The sequence below is a fragment of the Parus major genome, chromosome 10, assembly GCF_001522545.3.
Source record: "Parus major isolate Abel chromosome 10, Parus_major1.1, whole genome shotgun sequence".
NCBI lineage: Eukaryota > Metazoa > Chordata > Aves > Passeriformes > Paridae > Parus > Parus major.
Genome location: NC_031779.1, coordinates 17319439 through 17340908, shown reverse-complemented (window position 1 = coordinate 17340908; position 21470 = coordinate 17319439). Strand labels below are relative to the sequence as shown.

The 21470-nt window shown below is 47.1% G+C and overlaps 2 protein-coding genes across 3 annotated transcripts in view; one reads left to right on the top strand and one right to left on the bottom strand.

Annotated features, from left to right (window-relative positions):
• Nucleotides 1-15809, top strand: part of CHSY1 (chondroitin sulfate synthase 1) — a 77388-nt gene extending 61579 nt beyond the window's left edge. The window contains exon 3 of the mRNA XM_015639166.2: nt 9868-15809. Within this exon, the coding sequence (XP_015494652.1) occupies nt 9868-11460 (1593 nt within the window). The 3' untranslated portion in view covers nt 11461-15809. The remainder of the gene's footprint in view (nt 1-9867) is intronic.
• A 1679-nt stretch (nt 15810-17488) lies between these two features.
• The window catches only part of LRRK1 (leucine rich repeat kinase 1), a 73165-nt gene continuing 69183 nt past the window's right edge, over nt 17489-21470 (bottom strand). Inside the window, exons 33-34 of one of the 2 annotated variants that reach the window (XM_015639352.1) lie at nt 20795-20896; nt 17489-18908 (exon numbers count right to left, since the gene is read on the bottom strand). In XM_015639352.1, coding sequence (XP_015494838.1) covers nt 18731-18908; nt 20795-20896 — 280 coding nt within the window. In that variant the 3' untranslated portion in view covers nt 17489-18730. The remainder of the gene's footprint in view (nt 18909-20794; nt 20897-21470) is intronic. The other variant, XM_015639356.3, reaches the window with a different exon arrangement.

The following is a 21470-nucleotide window of genomic DNA, read 5'->3' as shown; positions in this document are numbered from 1 at the left end:
GTGTGTAATGCAAGAGGCACTTGGTTACAGAGTGCTGCAGAGTAACGCTGCTTGTTCCTTGTCCAAGCTGTGCCAGACAGCAAACTTCCAGAAAACCTCAGACCATATACAGTTAGCCAGCAACACTGTGTGAAATCTTTAACCATATTTGAACGAACGGGCTAACTTGGACACGGCGAGGAGGGAAATGCCAGTCTGCCTGACAGCTCGTTTTAATAATGAGAAAGTTGTTCCACTGACAGGAGGACAATAAAAACTGGGGCTGCTTAGAAAGATGTTGCCTTCCTTCTAGTTCTGTGCATATGTGAAACTGCAGAGGTTGGTCCCAGACCTGTGAATGTGCAGCAGTGCTTTTCCCTTCTTTCATAACCTTTTCCCTGCTCTCACCCCTTTTCCCTTCTTTCACCATTTTTCTTTCCAGGGTGTTGAATCTGTACCCACCCTGCCAACCCTATCCAAATGAATAATTAGTAAATCATTGCTCTCTCCTAAAAAGTGACTTATTTTAAATATATTATCCCTTGTGCTTCAGCAAAGCAAGCAAAAAAAACAGGTGACCTTTGTAGTTAGAGCTATTAATGCACAATTTATGGTGCTTTTGGGTTACAGGGCATGAAAGGCAAATTCTTGAGACATTTATCAGCCCTCTGAATGGGCAAACCTTGCCTGCTGATCCCTTCTTGATCAAAGAGCTGTCTCTTATAACCAAACTGCTGTGTGTTGCACTTATTTTGGATGGCAGAACTGTTTGAGGCAGAGCCCTTGTCATGGAATGATTCTGGCAGTGCCACGTCTAGGCTGGATGATATACATATGTTTTCCAGTGATGAGACAAAGGGCAGATTTTGTTTTTACACTCAGCATAGAAGAGCAGGAAGGCTTTAAGTCGTGCGTGGTAATGGTACAAGCACTAGAAAAACCCTTGTGCAATCATCATCTCAGTGTGGAAATTCTGTCTGCAGCAGCAGCGTTACTGCACGGTGCTCATTACCATCACAGCCTTCCACAGCTCTGCTATCCCCAGGCAGGGCTCAGCTGTGGATCCTCGTGAGCTGACTGAAACATGTGGCTTCTCCACATGAAACAAGGGTTTGTGACTTTATTTTCCTCCCCTCCTCTGAGCAATTGCTAAACAATTCTTTGGGGAGGGGGAAGAAATAAAAAAAAGAGTGCACGCGTTTCATATAGACACTTGAGAACAATGCTGTGCAGCTTGGGTGAGCCCTGGAAGCCGTCACCCTGTGCTGCTCCCCGTGTGAAACAAGCTGGTGATTGAGTCCAGGCCCTTGTAGGCAGTCTTCAAACCAGCTCCAGAAATGGTGGCTCTGGCTGAAAAACCAGATTGAAGACGAAGAACCGCTCTGAGCTGGCAGGCGGGTGAAAGAGGAGTGAAACCCTCTGCATGTGTCACAGATATTGTGTCTGTTCTGTGGGAGCTCTGTAAGGAGCTCCATAGCTTGGTGTGGTTTTCTACCAACAGGAGTAAAAGGAGATATTCTTTTAAATCCAGCTTGAGTTCCTGCTTCATTGCTGGATGCCATGAGGGGTGTACTGGGATGAGCTCAGCTGGTTGAGCATGGTGAAAATAACACCAAGGTTGTGGGTTTCATCCCAGTATGGGCCATTCACTTAAGAGTTGGACTCAGTAATGCCTCTGGGTCCCTTCCAACTTGGAATATTCTGTGATTTCTGTGACTGTGATTACTGCTGACAGCAGACCTGAGCAGGAAACCCAGCACTGCCTCGTGCTGCCAGCTCGGAGCAGACCAGCCTTCAGCAGCGGCCAACCACGGATATCTCAGCATGACCCTGGAAAAAGCAGCTAGAGAGAACCATGTTGGAGCACTGGTTGAAATCCAAGCCTGGAGGAGAGATGGCTGTGCCATGCAATTAACACAGTGATTCACCATCAGCTTGTTCTTTGTTCTCTTGCAAACCAGGTGAGGCCAGTGAGACACGAGCAGGTCCAGCAGGACCAAGTGCACAGAGTGAGCCCTCTCAGAGTGTTGCTTGAATGCTGGCTGGTTCTGTGTTTCAGATAACCCCAGCAGCTTGACGTGGTGTGCAGCTTCCACCTCCTAGGGATAGGCCATCAGCAATTTGGAAGGGGCTAAGGTTTCAAGAGTTCCTCCTGAACAACATTCCTTCTTCCAGCTGCTTGCCTGGCAGAGGCACAATGCAACAGCACCCATGGCTGTTGTGGCATCTGGGAGGAGGATTCACCAGCAGAGGAATTAGAAATGTTATATATTCCCAGTTTTCTGTCATTTTTCATCAGCTGATACTGATGTGGCTGGCAGAGAAGTGCTTTTACCATCAGTTTTTAAGAAAGCATAATGCAGATGGATTTATAAATGAAGTTATGGAAGATGCTCTCTCACTTCGAGGTTGTTCTGGCACTGCAGCTCTCAGGGGCTGCAGCTTTGACACAGGCAGTTGAGCAGTTGGCTTTGTCTTGGGGATTTAATTCAGCATTCCCAGCTCCCTTCTTGCCCCTTTCCAAAAGGTGTATTCCTCACATAAATCTTCTCAGGGGATCAGAAACAGCAAGCATGGTCTGTTGCCATGAAAAAGGGGCTGTGGCCCTCCTCATCCAAAATGGTTCTGCTTAAGCTAGAAGTGATGAATGTCTTGTAAATTAATCTGTTTTTTTGAAATACACCCCCACCTTTTTACATGCAGGGAAGAACCGCAGCTACTGTGAGGCTGAATCTTTGCCTAATTAAATTCACAGTAATCTCCTGTGAAGACTCAAGAGATATTCAGAGCTTTGTGCTGATGTGACTGCCTCAGCCCTGTCCTTCAGTGCTGTTAGATGGGGACATAGAGGGAGACACCGTCTCTGTCCCTGCTCAGGGGTGGAGGTTCCTGAGCTGTCCTGCAGCACAGAAAGCAGTGCTGCTGGGCACATGTGGGCAGGACTGATGGGGAGGGATCCTGCAGACAGACCCACTGGAGCTTCCCCAGTGGGTCTTGCAGCATCTGGTGTTGGCAGAGGTCTGGAGACCTGGGGTGGTGTGTGATGCAGGATCACTGCTGTCCCCATCCAATCTGGCAGAGAGGCTGCGCTGCTCCAGCTCGCATTTCGGGTGTGGGACTGATGCTGAGATGGTTGGTGGCTGCCTGGGCTGCAGCTGAAATTTCTCCAAGCAGAGGGTTTCTTCTCCACTCCCCTTTAAGCAGCAGCTTTTGGTAGCCTTGCCAAGTGGACCAAAAAGGCTCTTCATCCATCATGGCTCACAACTCCTACAAAACCACTGGACGTGGAAAATAGCTCCCAAATAGGAATCTTTGAATTCCATGAACAAAAGTATTTCTAAATGATTACATTACTGCTTCTTGAAAACACATGGTGGAAAATCACACAGCAGCCCAGAAGAGGTCTTCTCTTCTGTAGTCTGTGTTCAGAGGAAACTGCATCCCCCTAACTCTGTTTTTAGCATCCAAAAAATATTGGCCAGGGTGTCAGAAGCTTTCTGCTCATCATGTCCAAGAAACTCCCCTCCAAGGGTCATGTGCTGCTCCTCTGGAATCTTAACACTTTGCATGAGAAAGAGCAGATACAGACTTCCAAGGCTGTGGCTCTGGTTTTCATGAGCCTGTCGAAATTCATAATGAAAAGCAAGTTTTCTTGTGCTCTGTCTGTACTGTGGGGTACAAGTGTGGAGCTGACAACAAGGAAAAGAAATGCTGAGACGCAGTAGATTCAGTGGGCAAGTAATTTGGCATCATCCCTGAGTCTGGCCTTTAAATGAGCAATCAGCAGCGAGTCACTGTATCCCTGGTTTTGTTTGGATCTGGGACAGAGGCTGGAGAGGGAGAGCTGAATCATTTGCCCCATGGGTCAGAGCCTTAACTTGAGCAAGGGCGAGCCTTGTGAAGAGCAGCAGTTTGCAGCAGGACTCGTAATTTGGAAATTATGCTAGAAGCAACTTTTGATTACACTTTCTCAGGCAATCCCAATGACAATTAGTCATTTGCACCTACGATGTTCTGCTTCTTTAATAGCTGTAGTGTAGAACATTTGTTAATGTTTAGTGGTATTTTGTTTTTGTTTCTGTCAAACCAGAACCTTTTGGATGAAAACCTCGCAATCACATCCAGCTCTCCTAAGGTTTACACAGTTAAATCTAAATATCCTAAACTGGCACGTTCTGTTTTATCTGGTTTCTGTGTCCTCATTTAGATCAGGAGGATGAAGCTCAGTTTAGTACAGGGCCAGGAGGAGGGAAGTTCTCTGCTTCCTTGCTGGAGGATCTCTGTTCCCAAGTGCCTTGGACTGCTCCCACGTGTAGGTTTTGGGTAATGAGATCGTCGAGCTCAGGGTCAGAGGTGAGGTACTCGATGCCAGTTTTGAAGACCCATTCATTTTTGCAGGTTTTCTTCTTTCCTTTGCCAAGCTGGAAATACTTTAAAGGCTACTTGGTTTGAGAAACTGTAAATGAATAAGTAATTTTTAAGCTCTTCTACTTGCTTAAACAAGAAAGGATTGGGAGGAAAACAGTTGTTTAATTAAACAGCTACTTGGTATGGTTCACAAAAGCTTGAGCTCCAGCAGTAACTCTCCTAATTCACAGATTCCTTGGGAATTCAATGACCTTGAGTTTGCTGTGCTTGAAACTTGCCTTAGTTCTTGGCTTCCTTTCTGGAACACTTTGGGGAGGAGAGCGGTGCAGGAGGCACTGCAAGACTCTCGAGTCAGACCAGCACTGTTTCACTTAGGATCATATAAGAAGAGGCATTTGTCTTATACAGAATAAACTTCTTGCTTCAGAGCATGTCTGAGCTTACTGCACCCAGAGGTCACAGCTGGCTCTGCCTCTGCTACCCCAGCCATGGAAATTTTGAGTACTGATTGCTCAGGATGATTTTCTTGCTTCTCTTTATGAAACAAAGCAAACATGGACCAGTGGTACCTGATGAAATCGGTGTGAGAAGTAACTTGTCTGAAGAATCACATCATTTAATTGTGCTCCAGAGCTCAGGGCTTCACTTGCCAGCTGAGAGGGAAGTCTGATCTCCCAGCGCCGAGTGGTGTTTCCTGCATCCTTTCCTGTAGTGGCAACTGGGGAGGTTAAAGCCATGAACGAGTGGCCAAGTTCACTGGAAATGAGTGTTTATCCATTGCTTCCCCCTGTTTGTCTCCACCATAATAACTCTGATGAGTGGCTTCAGTCATGGCAGTGTTTAGCTGTGGGATATAAAGCACCAGGATTTAAACAGAAAGAACCCTGAATACACAGATTTGTGTCCAGGAGGTTCCTACAGTCTTCCCCTCCAGCAGAGGCAAGTCAGCAGTAAACAAAGCTCCACTACTCCTTCCCCTTGGCAAATTTTTTCATCAATTGAACTGTATTGGTGATGTATAAGCCAGAAAACTGGAGATCTGTTTGTGTTTGCAAAGTGGCAAAATTGTTCTAGTGCAGCTACAATTATTTCATGCAGTTCCTTGGGATGTGGGAGCAGAAGTTCTTTAACTTCACTTCAGACAGCCAGCAGGAGCTGCCCCTTTGCACCAGCTGTGGCATATCTTTGGAAGGAGGAGATGGACATGAGGATCCTGCCTGGGTTTGGCTGCAGAGCTGTGGGGCAGGGTAGGGGCTGTCCCAGCACCTGCATTGCTCCTGTAGGAGAACAGCTCCACTCTGGGACCCACATCCTTATCTCCTGACAGAGGTGCTCTGAGCTAGGTGACATTAACCATCATTCGGGCTTTTAATTAGCTGGGCTTTGTATTTAAAGCCCACCTTGGGCATTTTGAAACCTGCCATACAGCATGTCTTATCCATGATTGCTTTTCGTGAGACTTGTGGGGCTGTGTCTGTGCTCTGGTAGCACAATCTGGAGCTGTGAGAGAAAGCCCTCAGGGGCTAATCCGTGGCTATGGGCCAGTTTCTGCATAAACTGGTCTTATTTTTAAAGTCCATTTTCTCCAGTACACTTTTTTTTGGCCTGCAAAAGACTTCTTCATTTGAAACGAAGAACGTAACACTCTCTCCTTTCAGTTGGTCTTTTGGACATGAGCCAGCAGTGCCCACAACAGCTGTACCACAGTTTAAACATTCAGTCTCTAATGGTTTGAGGAACATTAGGGTTTTTAAGGCTTCAACAGGTCTAGAGTAAATAGTGGTCAATAAAGAGTAGCTCTTCTTTGTATCCCTATGCTCTCAGTGCTCTGCACTAGAATAAAGCATGCTTAGAATATAATCATTGCAGAATTAATATCCATGAAAGGTTCTTTTAAAAAAAAAATCATAGAGAAACCTGTTTCACTAGAAGAAGAGTTTACAAGAGTTCAGCTCTCAAGGCTCTGGTAACAGGCATGGGGAGATTGTCACGTCCTGGGCTTGTGTCACTCCCCACTCGTGTCTTTAGTGACCGGGAGGAGCAAATAACAGGTATTCCTTTCTCTGTGGCCTTCTTCCACCCACCTATTGATGATGTACACAAGAGTTAATTATGATTTTGTGTCTTCCTTATGGCTTTTCAGTGTCACATGGAGTCAGAAGCCAGTGTGGGCTAATTGGTGATATTTAGCATAGTTTAGACCCAAATATGGTGAGAAATTATCTTAGCAGTGATTTGTGATAGTTGGGCATTGCTTTGGTTAGTGATTGAACCCAATGCTGGGGAGCCTTAATGATTTGAGCAAATCAGTGTTGGTGGAGCTGTCAAATGGCATGGAGGGAACTGCTCATTTCCTTCAGGTTTGTAGGTGTGGGTGAGCAAACACAATCCACATGGGGCTGATTTCTGGGGCAAAGCCCTTGGGCCTCACAGTCCTGCTGTGGCACTGCGTCAAGTGTCTCGGCAGGAGAAGGGTTAAACTGCTCCCTTGGCCACTGGCCACTTGGACTTAGTGCACAGCACTTGGTGTCACTGTGAAGAAACAGTTTGTGACTCCTTGTACTCTGTGTAGGCAGTTGATTAACCCCTTGCAGTGCCCCTCTTGGTGTTTCCTGCGGCCTGGGGTTGTGCCCTGGCTCCCCGAGGGGGATCCGAGCTGTGGATCCTGTGCCAGCAGTGCCAGGGGACAGGGGGGACACTGCAGGAGGAGAGGGGGAGACTTCATGGGGAAAACATTGAACATGCCAGCCTTGCAAGGCATTCTCCTGAAAAATAGGATTATAGAAAAGCCTGGCTACTGTGGTGCTTCTCATTAGCTGCACTGCAGGGTTGGCTGGAGCGCAGGGCTCTGGTAGTTGTCACCTTTCTGGCTGGAGCAACGTGGCTGTTAATAGATGTTTCAGTTGTAAATTGCTTTGTGTTGAAGCCTCAGTAAAGTCTTAGTGAGATATGTTTTATTTTCAGTTTTTGAAGCCAGCTAGTCTTGGGAAGGGGCAGGAAGGAGTATTAGAAGGTAACCAGTCTACATAAGAGGTTGCTCCTGAGTGGCAAGCCAGAGCTTTAAAATATGCTTAATTTTAATTTGTGCCATTTGCTAGGAGTTCCTATCTTTACTTCCATTGGGAACTTTCATAACATTTTCCTACCCATCAGTATTCTATTAAAACTTTGTTGTGTAATCTGAAAGCCCTTCTGCTTCTCATGGTTTCCTTTTCAGAATGCCCTGGGTAGCAATTTTGGAGTAAATGCATTCAGGCTGCGTGATCTTGATTTTGTTGTCTTATAAATTCAAAGCAAGACTTGAAATTAAATCCTAATGTCAATTTTCCTTTAAATAATGGTGGCCTAATGATGTGATTTAAGAATTTTTATCTGATGTCACAGTACTCCTGGAAAAGCCTCTGCCTATAGTTGTTAAAATGTCAGTGAAATTGGTTACCATATGCATTTAATACTTCTAGTTCTACATATGTGTAGTGTTAGAGGATAGATCAGTGTTGTCAGTAAAATGAGTGGGTCCTGCAGTGTTGGGCTGATCCTGTTCTTCCCGTGGGAGCTCTCCACTGCAATAAATGGTGCTCACAGGACTGACCCTAAGTAGGTGTGATTTAAGGTCTCCTAGAGCCCTTCACAGCAACAGTGAGCTTCAAAGTGACCCAAAAAATAAAGTGTCATTACTAGAGGAAACAATACGGGGATACAAATGAAGAACAGTCTTTTGGGTGAGTGGAAAAATCGTGTTTCTTGGGAAAGCATGAGGTTCATTCAGTTTGGATAACTCTGCTGGACGTGGGATTAGACCAGCTAACCTCTGCCCGTAGCGCTCTTTTAAATCTTGCATGACTTCTAAAGGGATATTATACATCTCGACAGGCAGCTCATCTGAGGCCTGCCAAGGGGCCATGGCCAAGATGTTCTTCTTTGGCCGCGTTGCTGTGCAGATCCATCCATCCTCTGGCCTGGATTGCTCCCAGACAGCGTGCACGCAGCAGGGATCACTTGGGGAGAGCGGGAAGAAGGTGAACTTGAAGGAGAAGGGGGTGGGGGACTGCTGGTGACCCACGAAATAAATGTCCTTTCTTTCTCAGTCTGGCTGAAATCCCTCCCTCCTTTGCAGTGATTTACATTTGCTCAGATTAAAATCCGTGCTCCCAGTAGGCTCAGCTTGCTCCGTGCTGTCGGCAGCGATACGCCGAATGTCAGCTTTCAGCATGCACACAGCCAGCTTGTTAAGATAGCAGCAATTAAATCCAGGTGTAAGTTTATCCCTGAGATTCAGTGTCTGTCCACAATAATGGGAAAAATGCAACCAAAAGCCTAATAAAACAGGACTTGTGCTGGCTCTGAGCAGCTGGTAAAAGGAAGGTTTCTGTGCTGGTGATTTTCTTCTTAGTGCTCTGTTTGATTGCCATTATATTTGAGACATTCTCTCTCGTTCTTCTTTTTGAGTTTGGCTCTTTGCTGACCTGTACAGCCCTTTTCCACAAGCTTTATTGCTGTGTTTCCCGTGGCAGATTCCACTGCCAGTAACAGAGATTGGATCCCTTATTGAATGAAGGTGTTGCATCAGCTCTGGCAGGTTGATGATGTTTGTGCTGTGACAGAGAATCTGCCCGTGGTCTTTTTAAATTTCCATTATCTAAGCTGGTATATACCTATGGCCTCAAGGTTTTTTTGTCAGTTTGTTTTCCACATTATCATCCTGGTTTGTCTTTCATGGTATCAGCTACTGCCTGAGCTACTCTGAACTGTAAAGCTGGTTTGTCTGCTTTCCTAAGACTTGAGAATCTAATCTCTTAGTTTGAATCTTCTTGTTTTGAAATAGCAAATGCCACCTTAAGGATGTTTTTATTCTGGTGTGCACATGCATCCTGTATTATCTGACCTCTGGAACTCTAGGAATCTCAGGTACACTTTACTGTCCACTAAAATGACAGCTGTAGCTTTGCACTGCAGCACTTGAGGTAACATATTTGGCATCTTGACTAAAACATTCAGCAGTCTGTATTTTTAATGCCTAAACCTGGATTTTTAATGCCTAAATGGCATTTGGATATAATGGAAAAGGTGTCAGATTTGCTTAGTATGTACATGGCATCCCTTTTTCTTCTTCTTTATTATTAATATTAAAACAATGGGAGATGAATAATGAGAGTTTTGTAGCGAACACTTCACGGTGTTATTTTCCTGGTGATGGTGTGTTGTTGTGAAGAAATGAGCTTACAATCGACTTATTGCAGAATTGTTTGGCCGCCGGTGATATCTCTAGAATGGGCTGTAGTAATCCCAAATCCATGATAGATGTTTCTTTCACCAGTTTACAATGAATAATCCTCTTAATTTCCTTGAATAGCAGCTGGTATTGCTACAACCTGTGCCTAAACCCAAGGACAGCTTATCCAGAAAGCCTTCTGGCCTTGTGAGCGAGAGGGAATTCTGTCCCAGCGGGGTTGCGTGGGCAAACTTTCACAGGGTCAGCACTGCCGAGACTCTGACCTCTCCTCTCCCTCTCTTTTCTAGATGCAGCAGCTGTTCTACGAGAACTACGAGAAGAACAAAAAAGGCTACATCCGAGACCTGAGGAACAGCAAAATCCACCGAGCCATAACGCTGCACCCCAACAAGAACCCCCCGTACCAGTACAGGCTGCACAGCTACATGCTGAGCCGCAAGATCGCTGAGCTGCGCCATCGCACCGTGCAGCTGCACCGCGAGATCGTGCTCATGAGCAAGTACAGCAACACCGAAATCCACAAGGAGGACCTGCAGCTGGGGATGCCGCCCTCCTTCATGCGGTTCCAGCCCCGCCACAGGGAGGAGATACTGGAGTGGGAGTTCCTTACAGGAAAATATTTGTATTCTGGTGCTGACGGGCAGCCGCCTCGGAGAGGGATGGACTCGTCCCAGCGCGAGGCGTTGGATGACATCGTTATGCAGGTCATGGAAATGATCAACGCCAACGCCAAGACGCGGGGGAGAATCATTGATTTCAAGGAAATTCAGTATGGATACCGCAGGGTGAACCCCATGTATGGAGCAGAGTACGTGCTGGACCTGCTGCTTCTCTACAAGAAGCACAAGGGGAAGAAGATGACGGTCCCCGTGAGGAGGCACGCGTACCTGCAGCAGACCTTCAGCAAGATCCAGTTCATGGAGCACGAAGAGATGGACGCCAAAGAGCTGGCCAGCAAAATCAACCAGGATTCTGGGTCCTTGTCCTTCCTCTCCAACTCGCTGAAGATGTTTGTCCCTTTCCAGCTCAGCAGGTCCAAAGCAGAAAGGAAGGAGCTCAAAGACAAGAAGATCAACATCCTGATCCCTCTCTCCGGACGGTTTGACATGTTTGCAAGGTTCATGGGGAATTTTGAAAAGACGTGCCTCATTCCAAACCAGAACGTCAAGCTGGTTGTTCTGCTTTTCAATTCCAACTCCAACCCTGACAAAGCGAAGCAGATCGAGCTGATGAGAGATTACCGCTCCAAATACCCCAAGGCTGACATGCAGGTTCTGCCGGTGTCGGGGGAGTTCTCAAGGGCACTGGCTCTGGAAGTCGGATCTTCTCAGTTCCAGAACGAGTCTTTACTTTTCTTCTGTGATGTTGACTTAGTGTTTACCACAGAATTCCTCCAGCGGTGTAGAGCCAATACAGTTTTGGGTCAGCAAGTATATTTTCCCATCATTTTTAGCCAGTATGATCCAAAGATTGTTTATAGTGGAAAGGTTCCTAGTGACAATCATTTTGCCTTCACTCAGAAAACAGGTTTCTGGAGGAACTATGGCTTTGGTATCACCTGTATTTACAAAGGTGACCTGCTTCAAGCGGGTGGCTTTGATGTCTCCATCCAAGGTTGGGGCCTTGAAGACGTAGATCTGTTTAACAAAGTCATTCAAGCTGGCTTAAAAACTTTCAGAAGCCAAGAAATTGGAGTAGTCCATGTGCATCACCCTGTTTTTTGTGACCCTAATCTTGATCCAAAACAATATAAAATGTGCTTGGGGTCCAAAGCTTCAACTTATGGGTCCACACAACAGCTGGCAGAAATATGGTTTGAAAAAAACGACCCAAATTTTGGGAAAAGCAGCAATACTAATGGCTCAGTGAGGACAGCCTAATGTCCAGCTATGCTGGAAAAGACTTTTTTTTTAATTATCTAATTTATTTTTGGGAAAATGTTTTTTGATAATTCACTTTTAAAAGACCACACAGGATATATTTTAGAAATCATCGTTGTTTTCTTACAAAGCGCTCGTTTTGAGAAGAACAAGGCCCTTGGGTTTTTTTGTTGTTGTGTTTTTGGTTTTGAACAAAACTGTGATCAATATTTGCCTTCAAACAAAAAAAAAAATTGTTTAAGAGTTATCTTATCAGCGGAAATCTGACTTGAATTAGAATTTCCTTATGAACAAAAGATTATTTCCTACCGTTTCCGTTGCCGTCTTCATGGCTGGGATTCTGTAAATGTGGACCTGAGCGTGCAAAGCCAAGTGACAAAACGCTGTGTCTAAATGTTTTTGGTGTGACTGCTACCGTGCAAAGATTCTGCTCCTTTGGTTCAGGATTAGCCATTAATTTTCAAATTGCATTAGAAAATCCAAGTCGCTGTGGCGATGAGAAAGGGGTGGTAATCGCAGGAGGGTTTGTTTGGGTTTTTTTTTCCCTAACAGCTGATTATTTCAGTTTAAAAATACACTTCCACTTATGGGCAGGCAAGGGAAGGAAGTAAGCACAAGCCGTGATTAGTCCTTGTAGAAATTGTTGTGTTTGGTATTTGGTCCACAGACGGACGGAATGTTTGGGGAATCCGTGGTGGGTTCTGTGTTTTGTCCTCAGCCGCCTCCCAGGGCTGAGCGATGCGACCAGGAAATGCCTGAGGAGCGAGGGGAAGGGGCTGGGGAATGGGAATCTCTGGCAGCCAAAGGACAGCACACAATGAACAATCCAAGATCCCTGAGGAGAGCCTGGAAAACTCCTCTGCACCGAGTGTCCCGTGCCCGATCGCATCGGTTTCGTTCAATCGCTCACGTGATGTTAATGGGAACAATTATTACATTGGATTATTAGTTTTGTTTTGGGATTTTTTTTCCCCTGTATCTGCTAGACCGTTAATTTATTTAATATCCATTGTTTTAGGTTCTTGACCTTTCCTTGAATATCTGTTAGTCATTTTAATATTTTATATATATATATATGTGTGTGTAAATATATATATATATATTAGGAATGTATTGCATCTTCTCACTGATAAGGTAGTGTACATCATACTTACAGTAAATGATCTCCAAAGATTACTTTCTAAAATATTTTTTCATTAATCTTTTTTTTTTTTTCCTCCCCTCCCAAATTTAACATTTTTGGAATGACTTCAGTGAGTTTAGGAATTTTTTTGGTATTCTAAGAGGAACTGGGGATGAGGAGGCTGAATACAAGGGAAATGTGATCCCTGTGAGTTAACACCTAGCAAGGTAAGAGAAAATACACAAAATAAAGTGCCTTAAAGCCAGATAGGGAACCCTGTACACTGAGACTTGGACAGTGACTGGACATTGTCATTGAAGCAGATGATCTCTTGGGACCTATGTACCTGTAAATATCCTGCTCAGCAGAAACAAAAAATAAAAACCAGCGAACAATATATTTTTCTATCGTATCCTCCAGCCCCATTTCATCTCATTGCCCTAAGTTCCACTTCTGCTCTTTGGGAAGTGGAGGCAAGTGAACAAATGGAGAAAATCCAAGGCTTAAGTGGTTGTTGCCATGTTTGAAGAGATATTATGGAGCAACTGCTATTCCAGTAGAAGAAATAACATTGTTTACACGTGTGTGGAGTATGAACTGCAACTAGCATAGAGTCTGTGTCTTACAATGTTCATCCTTTTCTGGTGACAGTCCCGAGGATGTAGGTGCATGGAAAATTTTTCCTTCTCTCTCTCTCTCTCTTTTTTTTTTTTTCCTTTCTTTGTTTCCTTTTTTTTTTTTTTCTTTTTTTTTTAAGACTTTGCTTCTAAGATGCAATAAAGATTTTTTTATTTGCAATTGGAACTGCTCACGTCGTCAGTCCATATCATTCCACCCAGCACAGAGTAACACACTTTGGGAATAAGTCTGGGTGAAAGGATCTCTCTCTTCCAAAGGGTTTTGACCTCTGTGTTGTGTTTTGGCCTGGGATGAGCTCAGTTGGCTCTGAGGGAAGGGAGAACAAACCCATTCATCAGGTTCAGGTGCTGATGAGCTGTGCCATTCCCTGGTTTTGACTTTTCCCTCATGAAAATGTTCAAAGTACTTCTGCTGCCTGAAAATACCCAGAAATGTGCATCTCACACACAGTGACAAGGCTGCACGGTGCCCTGATGTTCTGTGTATTCAAAACACAGTACAAATAATTATTAAGTGGGTTGAGCACTTATTATTTAATAACTCTAGGAGTTGTTCAGTATTGGTGTGAGGACAAAATTAAGTCCCAAAGCAAGAATCTTGGGAATTGCAGAGGTGTTTGTTCACACAAGGAAAAAAAAAAAAAAGGCAGTTTGTATTTGTGGTGCAGAAAAGAGCTTAAAGAATATGAATCCCAAAGAATGGCAGCAAAACAGGAGGAAAAAAAGCCCTGTACTTGTACTGTATTTATTAACATTTATGATTATGGACTTTTTTTAGCCCATAACAGCTGGTAAAAGCAGAATGTATGTAACTGGAAAAAGCCATTTAGTGAACAGCACCCATCTGGTATTGGGTTTTTTTCCTAAGTTGCTGCAGTTCTAATTCTGTTACCGAATCTCTGTTAAAAGTGAGTTTTGCACCAAGCATGCAGGCATCCTGTGAGGCCTCACATTGCAATTGGTCACATATTTTATGGACTTGCAGCTTAAAAGTAACCCATTTTAAAGTTAAATTTTAATTTTAACCCTTTATGACAAAGTCTAAACACATAAACCCCATTTTATACTAAAATAAGCGGCATTTGCTGCCCCAGTTGTAAGGAACTGGACAGAGGTGGAAATCACCAGCTGGTAGGTGCTGACCCAGCCTTGACAAAAATTCCTTCTGGGGCTGGAACATTTCATCCTCAGTTTACTCCAGTTGTTTGCTTCAGACAGAAGTTCCCTTCATGCTGAGGAAGCAGGAAAATCATGGGAGGGTTTTCCTCTGGGCCACAGAGGTGTGAGAAAATGAGATGGTGTCATGCTGAAAATGAAGGATGTGGTGCCCAGTCATGTCCTATCTATAGAGATGTTTCTCTTCTTTATTAAAATCATTAAAAATGTGAGACACTTCTTTCCCTTGTTGTTCTGCTGCAGGTAACCTGGGTTGAATGCTGCATTGGCTGTGAGTGTCCTCAGACAATAAAACTCCCACCCACACAGAGCTTTGCAGCCCTTGGGCACCCTTCACCTTCTCTGCTCACCCTTGGCTGAGGAGCTGGGTTTATTAATGCTGTTCATCCTAAAAGCTTTTCCCTCCTGCTCATGGATCAATGATGGCAACAAGAGGCAAAGGGAGATGGGGAAGAAATGCAAGTCCAGCAGCAAGTACTCCTGGTGACTGTCATGTTGGATGTGACTATTTACATGTGAAACATTTATCTGTAACTTTGCAGATCACAGTCCATGGAAGGATTTCAAGTTTTGGTCCTGTGGGCACAGTGGGGATTTATTAACCCAGAAAACTCAATGACCAGCCCCATGTAGCTCCCCTGGACCTGGCTGGATGGTTCCTTTCAGCAAAATCAGCACAAAGTCCCGCTGACCCAAATCTGCTTACTCTGAGTTTTTGTGGAAGCCTCTAACTTTACATTGCAAATTATTATCCTGAGCTGTTTTGCATGAATACTTGCTAAAAATACTCGGCTTGCACAGCCAGCCACAATCGGGAGCTTTTTGGAAAGAAAATCTTTCAGAGGCATTAAAAATGCAGAGAAGGTCCAGGCCCCACCAGGCTCCTCCTCTGCTCTGGCCTTGCTGATCCCTGGGCTGGTGGGGCACTGCCCATGTGGGACCTGCTTTAATTAATGTTTTTGTAGCCAGTGGACTCTGCCAATGTGAGTTATTGTGCTGACCAGAGCAAATTCAGGGGTTTGATCCCAGCTGGAGCTCAAAATCCACCTCCTTCCCAGGCTTAGGCAGCCTTGGAGACAACCTGGGCTCCCCAGCCAAGGCAGTGCTTCCCATGAGGAACTTTCCAGCTATTTTCCTGCATTTTACCTGGCTGCTGCTGCCAGAAACACTTTTATTCCTCACATCTGAACTACTGCTGACACTTTCCCAGGTGTAAGAAACGTGTCCCATCTCCTTTCCAAGCTCCAGAACCATCTCCCAGGTCTCCTCCAGCCCAGGAATCCCTACTAACTTACAAATCACTTTTATGAGAGGGGTGAAAAAAATTCAATTAACATAAAAAATATCAGCCCAAATACTGGACTGGCTGTGCTTACTTTAACACTTTAATTCAATAAAAACCTTAACTTTAATTGACCTGAATCGACTCCAACATTTCCATCAGGCTGGGCTGGAGTCTTGGAAATTGGGGGTCCCCCATTTGGCTGGGGGTGTCAAGAGGACTTTGCCAGGATCCTGCTCCACTTTGTAGAAAAAGAAGACAAGAGAGTAACACCACCTTTGTGTTTTACTGACATTTTAGCTATAGGGCTCTCAGAGTGGCTCAGTTTAAAGTGGTTCCACGATAAAATAATCTCCCAGTGCAAGCAGGCTGGGATATGGGGCAGGTAAAAGCTGTTTGCTGTGCCAGCACTGGCTCTGCCAGGCCAGTTCTGAGTGCTGGGGTAGGACCACGATGGCTCTGGGAAACCTGAACCACTGTGGATGTTCCACTCATGGCTTGGGGATGGGCTCTGTCCTTCTGCCCACTGCCAGCAGCACTTGGCACTGATTCCCCCAGTGCTGAGCACCTGTCCCAGGTGAGCTCAGCCCCAGCCCAATCCCTGGCACCATTCTTATCCCCAAGCCCATTCCTGGTCCCAGCCTTCTCATTTTCATCCCCAACTCCATCCCTGGCCCCATGCTCACCCTAATCTTCGTCACCACCTCCCTCCTCATGCCCATCTCCATCCCCAGCCCATCCTTACCCTTCTCCACCTGGGTTGAGCCACTGAAGCCCGACCCAGCTCCCATCCCAGCGCTGCTGGCTGGGGTAAGCTGAGGACAGGCCGGCAGCCCGAAATAGCCACGATATTTCCTGTCCTTTTAAAGCTTGCTTAAAGAAAACTAATTTCCTCTGTCCTTTCAGTAGCAGAATACAAAGCAGCCAGCACTGCCCCTTTCCCCACCTCCCTTAGAAATCACCTCATTTTTCCTTATGCTGAAGCTGAGAGCCCTCGGTGCTGTGTGGGATGGGGAGCATCCAGCTGGTGTGGCAGTGTTCACCTGCACAAGAAGTGGGGTTTTGCTCTAATATATCATATTACAACAATTCCTGCCCACTGTCCAGGCCACTGTGTGCAATGAGCAGCCCTCCTTTCCTTTCCTAGCAGAATGAGCTGTAATATTCCCTGTTTTTCTGCACACAGGAGGGGTAGGTTGGGTTTGGACAGCCCCAGACTGTGCACCCACAGTGCTGGGGCCCCAAAAATGTCCAGAGTGAGCATCAGGATATGGGATCTTGGATATGGGATGCAACCAGTGGTTTGCCCCTACATGATGCCTCCCCCCACCAAAAATATTCAGGCCACTCCCCAAACTGGGATGCTGGTATTGGGCACAGCTGTTCTTCATCCCAGGGCCTGATTCTGCACTGATGCCAGCAAAGGAACAGCCCAAACCAGGAACAGGAATCAGTATCCAGCTGGGAATTGAATCCTTTCAAAGCAGGTAAAGGACCACTCAGCACTGCAGGGAGAAGCCCAGGGACATGTGTGGCTCTGCTCTCAGGAAGCAGCTGAGTGAGAGAGTGAAGCTAGGGGGGCTTTTGGGCTCAGTTAATCCCAGGCAGGTTCTGTTCATCTCCCTTTGCTTTCTTGATGACTAATTAACAGCCCTGGCACCCGCTGCCCTCCCGCTGCTGCTGCTGGGGGTTAATCCACTCGGGGAGCATCCGCTTCCCTCCCAGCGCGAGCCCCTTCCATGTGCTCCTGAATCATGCTGCAAACCCCAAACACCCAGTGCCAGTTGGATTTCCAATAAAAACCACCAATGCAGTGTCACCCTGGGGAGGAATCAGTTTATTTTAAGATACATTCTGTTTCTGAAGAAAGATATTTTAGCAGCCTGCAACAGAAATGTGAACCAGAGGGTTAACCTGCCCGTTCGGCCTTGGCCAGCCTTGCCGATGCTCACACAAGATTCTTGGGATTAAAAAAAAAAAGGAAAGGTTCAAAATTCAAACTGTACATCTTTATACAGGGTGCTTAGCTGAGGACACTTTTTACACTGCTGTACATGCTTGGGATAATTAAGTGCAATTGGATTCAGAGCCAATACAGCATCCCAGGCCACTAATGAAGATTAAATACAAGCTGTGGTGGGCAGAAGCTGCACAGATACACAGGCAAACTGAGCTTATTGTGTTCCTGCTGCTCCAGAGTGCATTTCCCAAGAGAAAGAGGAGTGGAGCAGAGACAGCTTATAAACCTTCCTGGTCAGGGGGCTCCCTTCTCTTCCACCAGGAATACCTGTCACACCCAGTGGCTTTGCTTTCCATCAGCTCCATTGCCATGGCAGCAGTGCCATGAACCAGCTCACTGACTCCTGGTGCAGCATTCCTGGCAGGTTGTTTTGGGCTCCCTCTCAGGAATGCTGCACCACTACAGCTTTTAGGAACCAGTAATGCAGTGGCCAGCCACAGCTTCTTGCTGGTTCCTACACCAGGGTGTCTCTACACAGGGACTACACCTGAAGTAGCCCCTAATGGAGTTGCAGGGAGGTGGGAAGCAGCCCCACCGTGCAGGGTTTCCAGCAGATGCATTCCTCCTGGAACAGGGTGAATCAGCCCACAGTGCTGCCAGCCAGCAGGCAGCCGGGATTGAAACGTGCTCAGGCTCCCAGGGAAGAGCCCACAGAGCTCTCCTGGCTGACACACACACAACAGCAGCAGCAGCAGCCAGGGCATGCTGAAGGGGAGGAAGGAATTCAAAACGGGGAAGAATGAACTGGAAATTGGGGGATGAGCAGGACTGCAGCCACCTCTGCTTTTGCACTGCCCAGGGGAGCGTGTGACGGGGCAGGGGAGCCGAGCCCAGCTCCCAGGCCTCTCCCAGCCCTGCTCACACCGGCTTCTTCATTCCCCAAAAGCCCTGATGGGGCTCTGGGAACCCCACGGTGCTCACTAGCAGCAAACCAGACACACACTCCCCCCATCACCCCTGGTGTGGGCTGTGTCTCCGAGTCCAGGACGCTCCCGTCTCCCGCAGAGTCTCAGATCCCAGCACCACGGGCACTACCTTCTCTTGCGCATGCAGGTCTCGAGCCTTCCCAGCTCTTCGTAGGCCTGGTAGAAAATGTCAAAGTCTCTGGCACTCCAGCCCCTCCAGACAGCCAGGCACCGCTCCATGTGTTCGTTCTCAAAGCAGCACACAACCGTGTCCTTCGCTACGAGAGCCGCATCCACCAGCGTCCTGGGGAAGGGAGGAGAGAGCAGGGAAGGGCATTACAGGGAAGGATATTACAGGGAAGGGCATTCCAGGGAAGGGCATTACAGGGAAGAGCATTCCAGGGAAGGATATTACAGGGAAGGGCATTCCAGGGAAGGGCATTACGGGGAAGAGCAGCTCTGCGAGTGCAGCACTGCCTCATGAGCTTCCCTTCCAGCTACACAAGCTTTTTATAAGCTGCAAATCCTTCAGCAAGGAGAATGTAACAAAGAGAGGGATCAGAAACTGTGTCACATCAAAACCAAGCTGCTCAGTGACATGGGAAAAGGTTTTTAAAGGGATTCAGGTGCCTAAACATACAGGTGGGGGCTTAAGTCTGCCGTGGTATTTGAAGTTGCTGCTAATCTTCTGATTTGCTAAATCCACAGACTCCTGTTCCTGCTGCCAGCTGGGCATTTTCAGAACAGCTCCATCATAACACAGCTGACAGGCTGCCGAGAGCTTCCAGAGCCTGGAATAAAGCATGGAAGCAGGATGGAGCCTGCCTGTGTTGGCTCATGGTCTGAGCCCTGAGCCCAGAGCAGCGGGCACAGCAGTGGCAGCACTCAGGGATCTGTGTGGTTTGTGTTGTATGTGCTTCCCTTCGTGCCCTCTGCTGAAGCTGGCCCTGAGGTACCTCAGAGGGAGGTGGCTGAGCAGACAGTGACACTTTTCCCTTGCAGGATCCAAGGAACAGGAGTCCAGCCCTCACTGGGCTCCTTGTACCACTCCCATAGCAGATGGGGAAGGCTGGCCCCACACTGTTTCCCCAAAAAGGTGTCCAGCTGGGAGCACTGGCCACAGGACTGTCCTTGGTAGCTGGTTTTTATCACAAACTGCCCCTATGGAGCCCCCTCCCTTTCCTCCCCTCTCTGCTCTGATGTTAGAGCAGCCCCTTCCCTTCCCTCCCCTCCCCTTCTGCTCTTTATCCAGCTGTTCAAACAGGGAGGGTCAATGGCCACGGTGCTTGCTCCAGTCAGGCAGCAAGGCAGGACAGGTGTGAGATGTGGTATCACTTTGCCTGAACTCCACACTCAATTTGGGTTAAGCAAACCAACCTAAGAGTACCTGTGACCAATAAAGAGAATTCTCTCCTCCCAGTTAACTGATAAAGACATTCAGTTCAGAGTAGAGGGACTGGCAGGAGCCTTTGATCTCCTGTTGTGTTTGCCTGGTGGTAATAAACCATCATTTATAATCCTTAGCACTGCTTAACCTGCATTTGTTTGGACATAAATAGTACAATCCCAGACCGGTATTTAAGTGATCAGCAGGAACACCCCCACCTCTCCAGCAGCTATTTATTCCCTTGGACTCTCCTTCGCTGTATGAAACATTTTAAATTAACGTATATAACTGCTCTCCCCTGTGCTCCAGGAGCCGTCCCCCGGCCTGTCACTGCCCACAGCACAAAGGTGTTCATTTAGAGCCAGAACATCAACCTGACCCACGTGAATGCAGCCACAGACAAGCGCCGTGCTCTGCATAAATACACCTCTTGTTCTGAGCGCGGGGCCTGAGTCTGCCAAGCTGCTCTGACCTTCTGCCAGGTGCCCTCAGAGCAAAGGGAGCCAGCACCAGGCAGGATCAGGCCAGCTCCATCACATTGTGCACAGTGCTGTCTGTCATTATGGGGTGTTCAGCCTCTGTAGATTTTGCAGACCAGGCTGCAGTCACAGCACTGCCCCGCTGCAAGAGAGCGTACAGGCCTTGATGTGCAACCAGCAACTCTGTGTCCTCTCACTGGGACCTCCTCAGAGGCTGCTGGAAGCAAACAGGAAGCTCCCAAGAGCCCTGAGAGCCTGCAGAGCCTCCCTCTGCCCCCCAGCCCCCTTGTGCCCCTGGAGACTGGTGAGCCCAGTCAGCCTCACCCGCAGGGAGCCAGCTCCCCCGCCTTCAGCACCGCGATCACTCTGCCCCGCTGGGTGCCCGATTCCTTCTCCAGCCCGATAACGATGATGTCCCCTCCTCTCCTAGAAGAGAAATGAGGGAGATGTCACATCCTCAGCACTGGGGATGCTGTCAGCTGAGGAAGATCCATGCTGGATATGCATCCTCTGCTCCATGCCCACCTGCAGCCACAGGATGTCTAGCAGGGGAGGGGGCACTGTGATGCCACGGGGGCATCCTGAATCCAGTGATGATGATCACTGTGAGAGATCCTGTGACAAGCAAAATCAGCTTTCCAGAGGTTCCCATTAGCTCCACAGGAGACAGCAGGACTTGCCAGGGCTGTGTCCAAGCAAGGAGGCTGCCTGCTGCTCTTTGTTTCCTCAGTAGCTGGGGAAACACAGCTTGGAGTCTGACCACCCCCTTCTCATTCTGCTGAAACCAGCCCAGCAAGGCCTTCCACGTGGCCTTCTGCTCAACACCACGTACTTTCAAAAGGCGTAGAAAATCCATGTTCCACTATACTGGGAAAAGAGTTTCTTAATGGTAACTTGACTTTCTGGCCAGGTGAATCATACTGGGAATGCAAAAGCTGCTGAATTAGCCTGAGTTAATCTCATGTTCAGCCAGGAGGGATTTTGACTAAGTTGCTTGGGT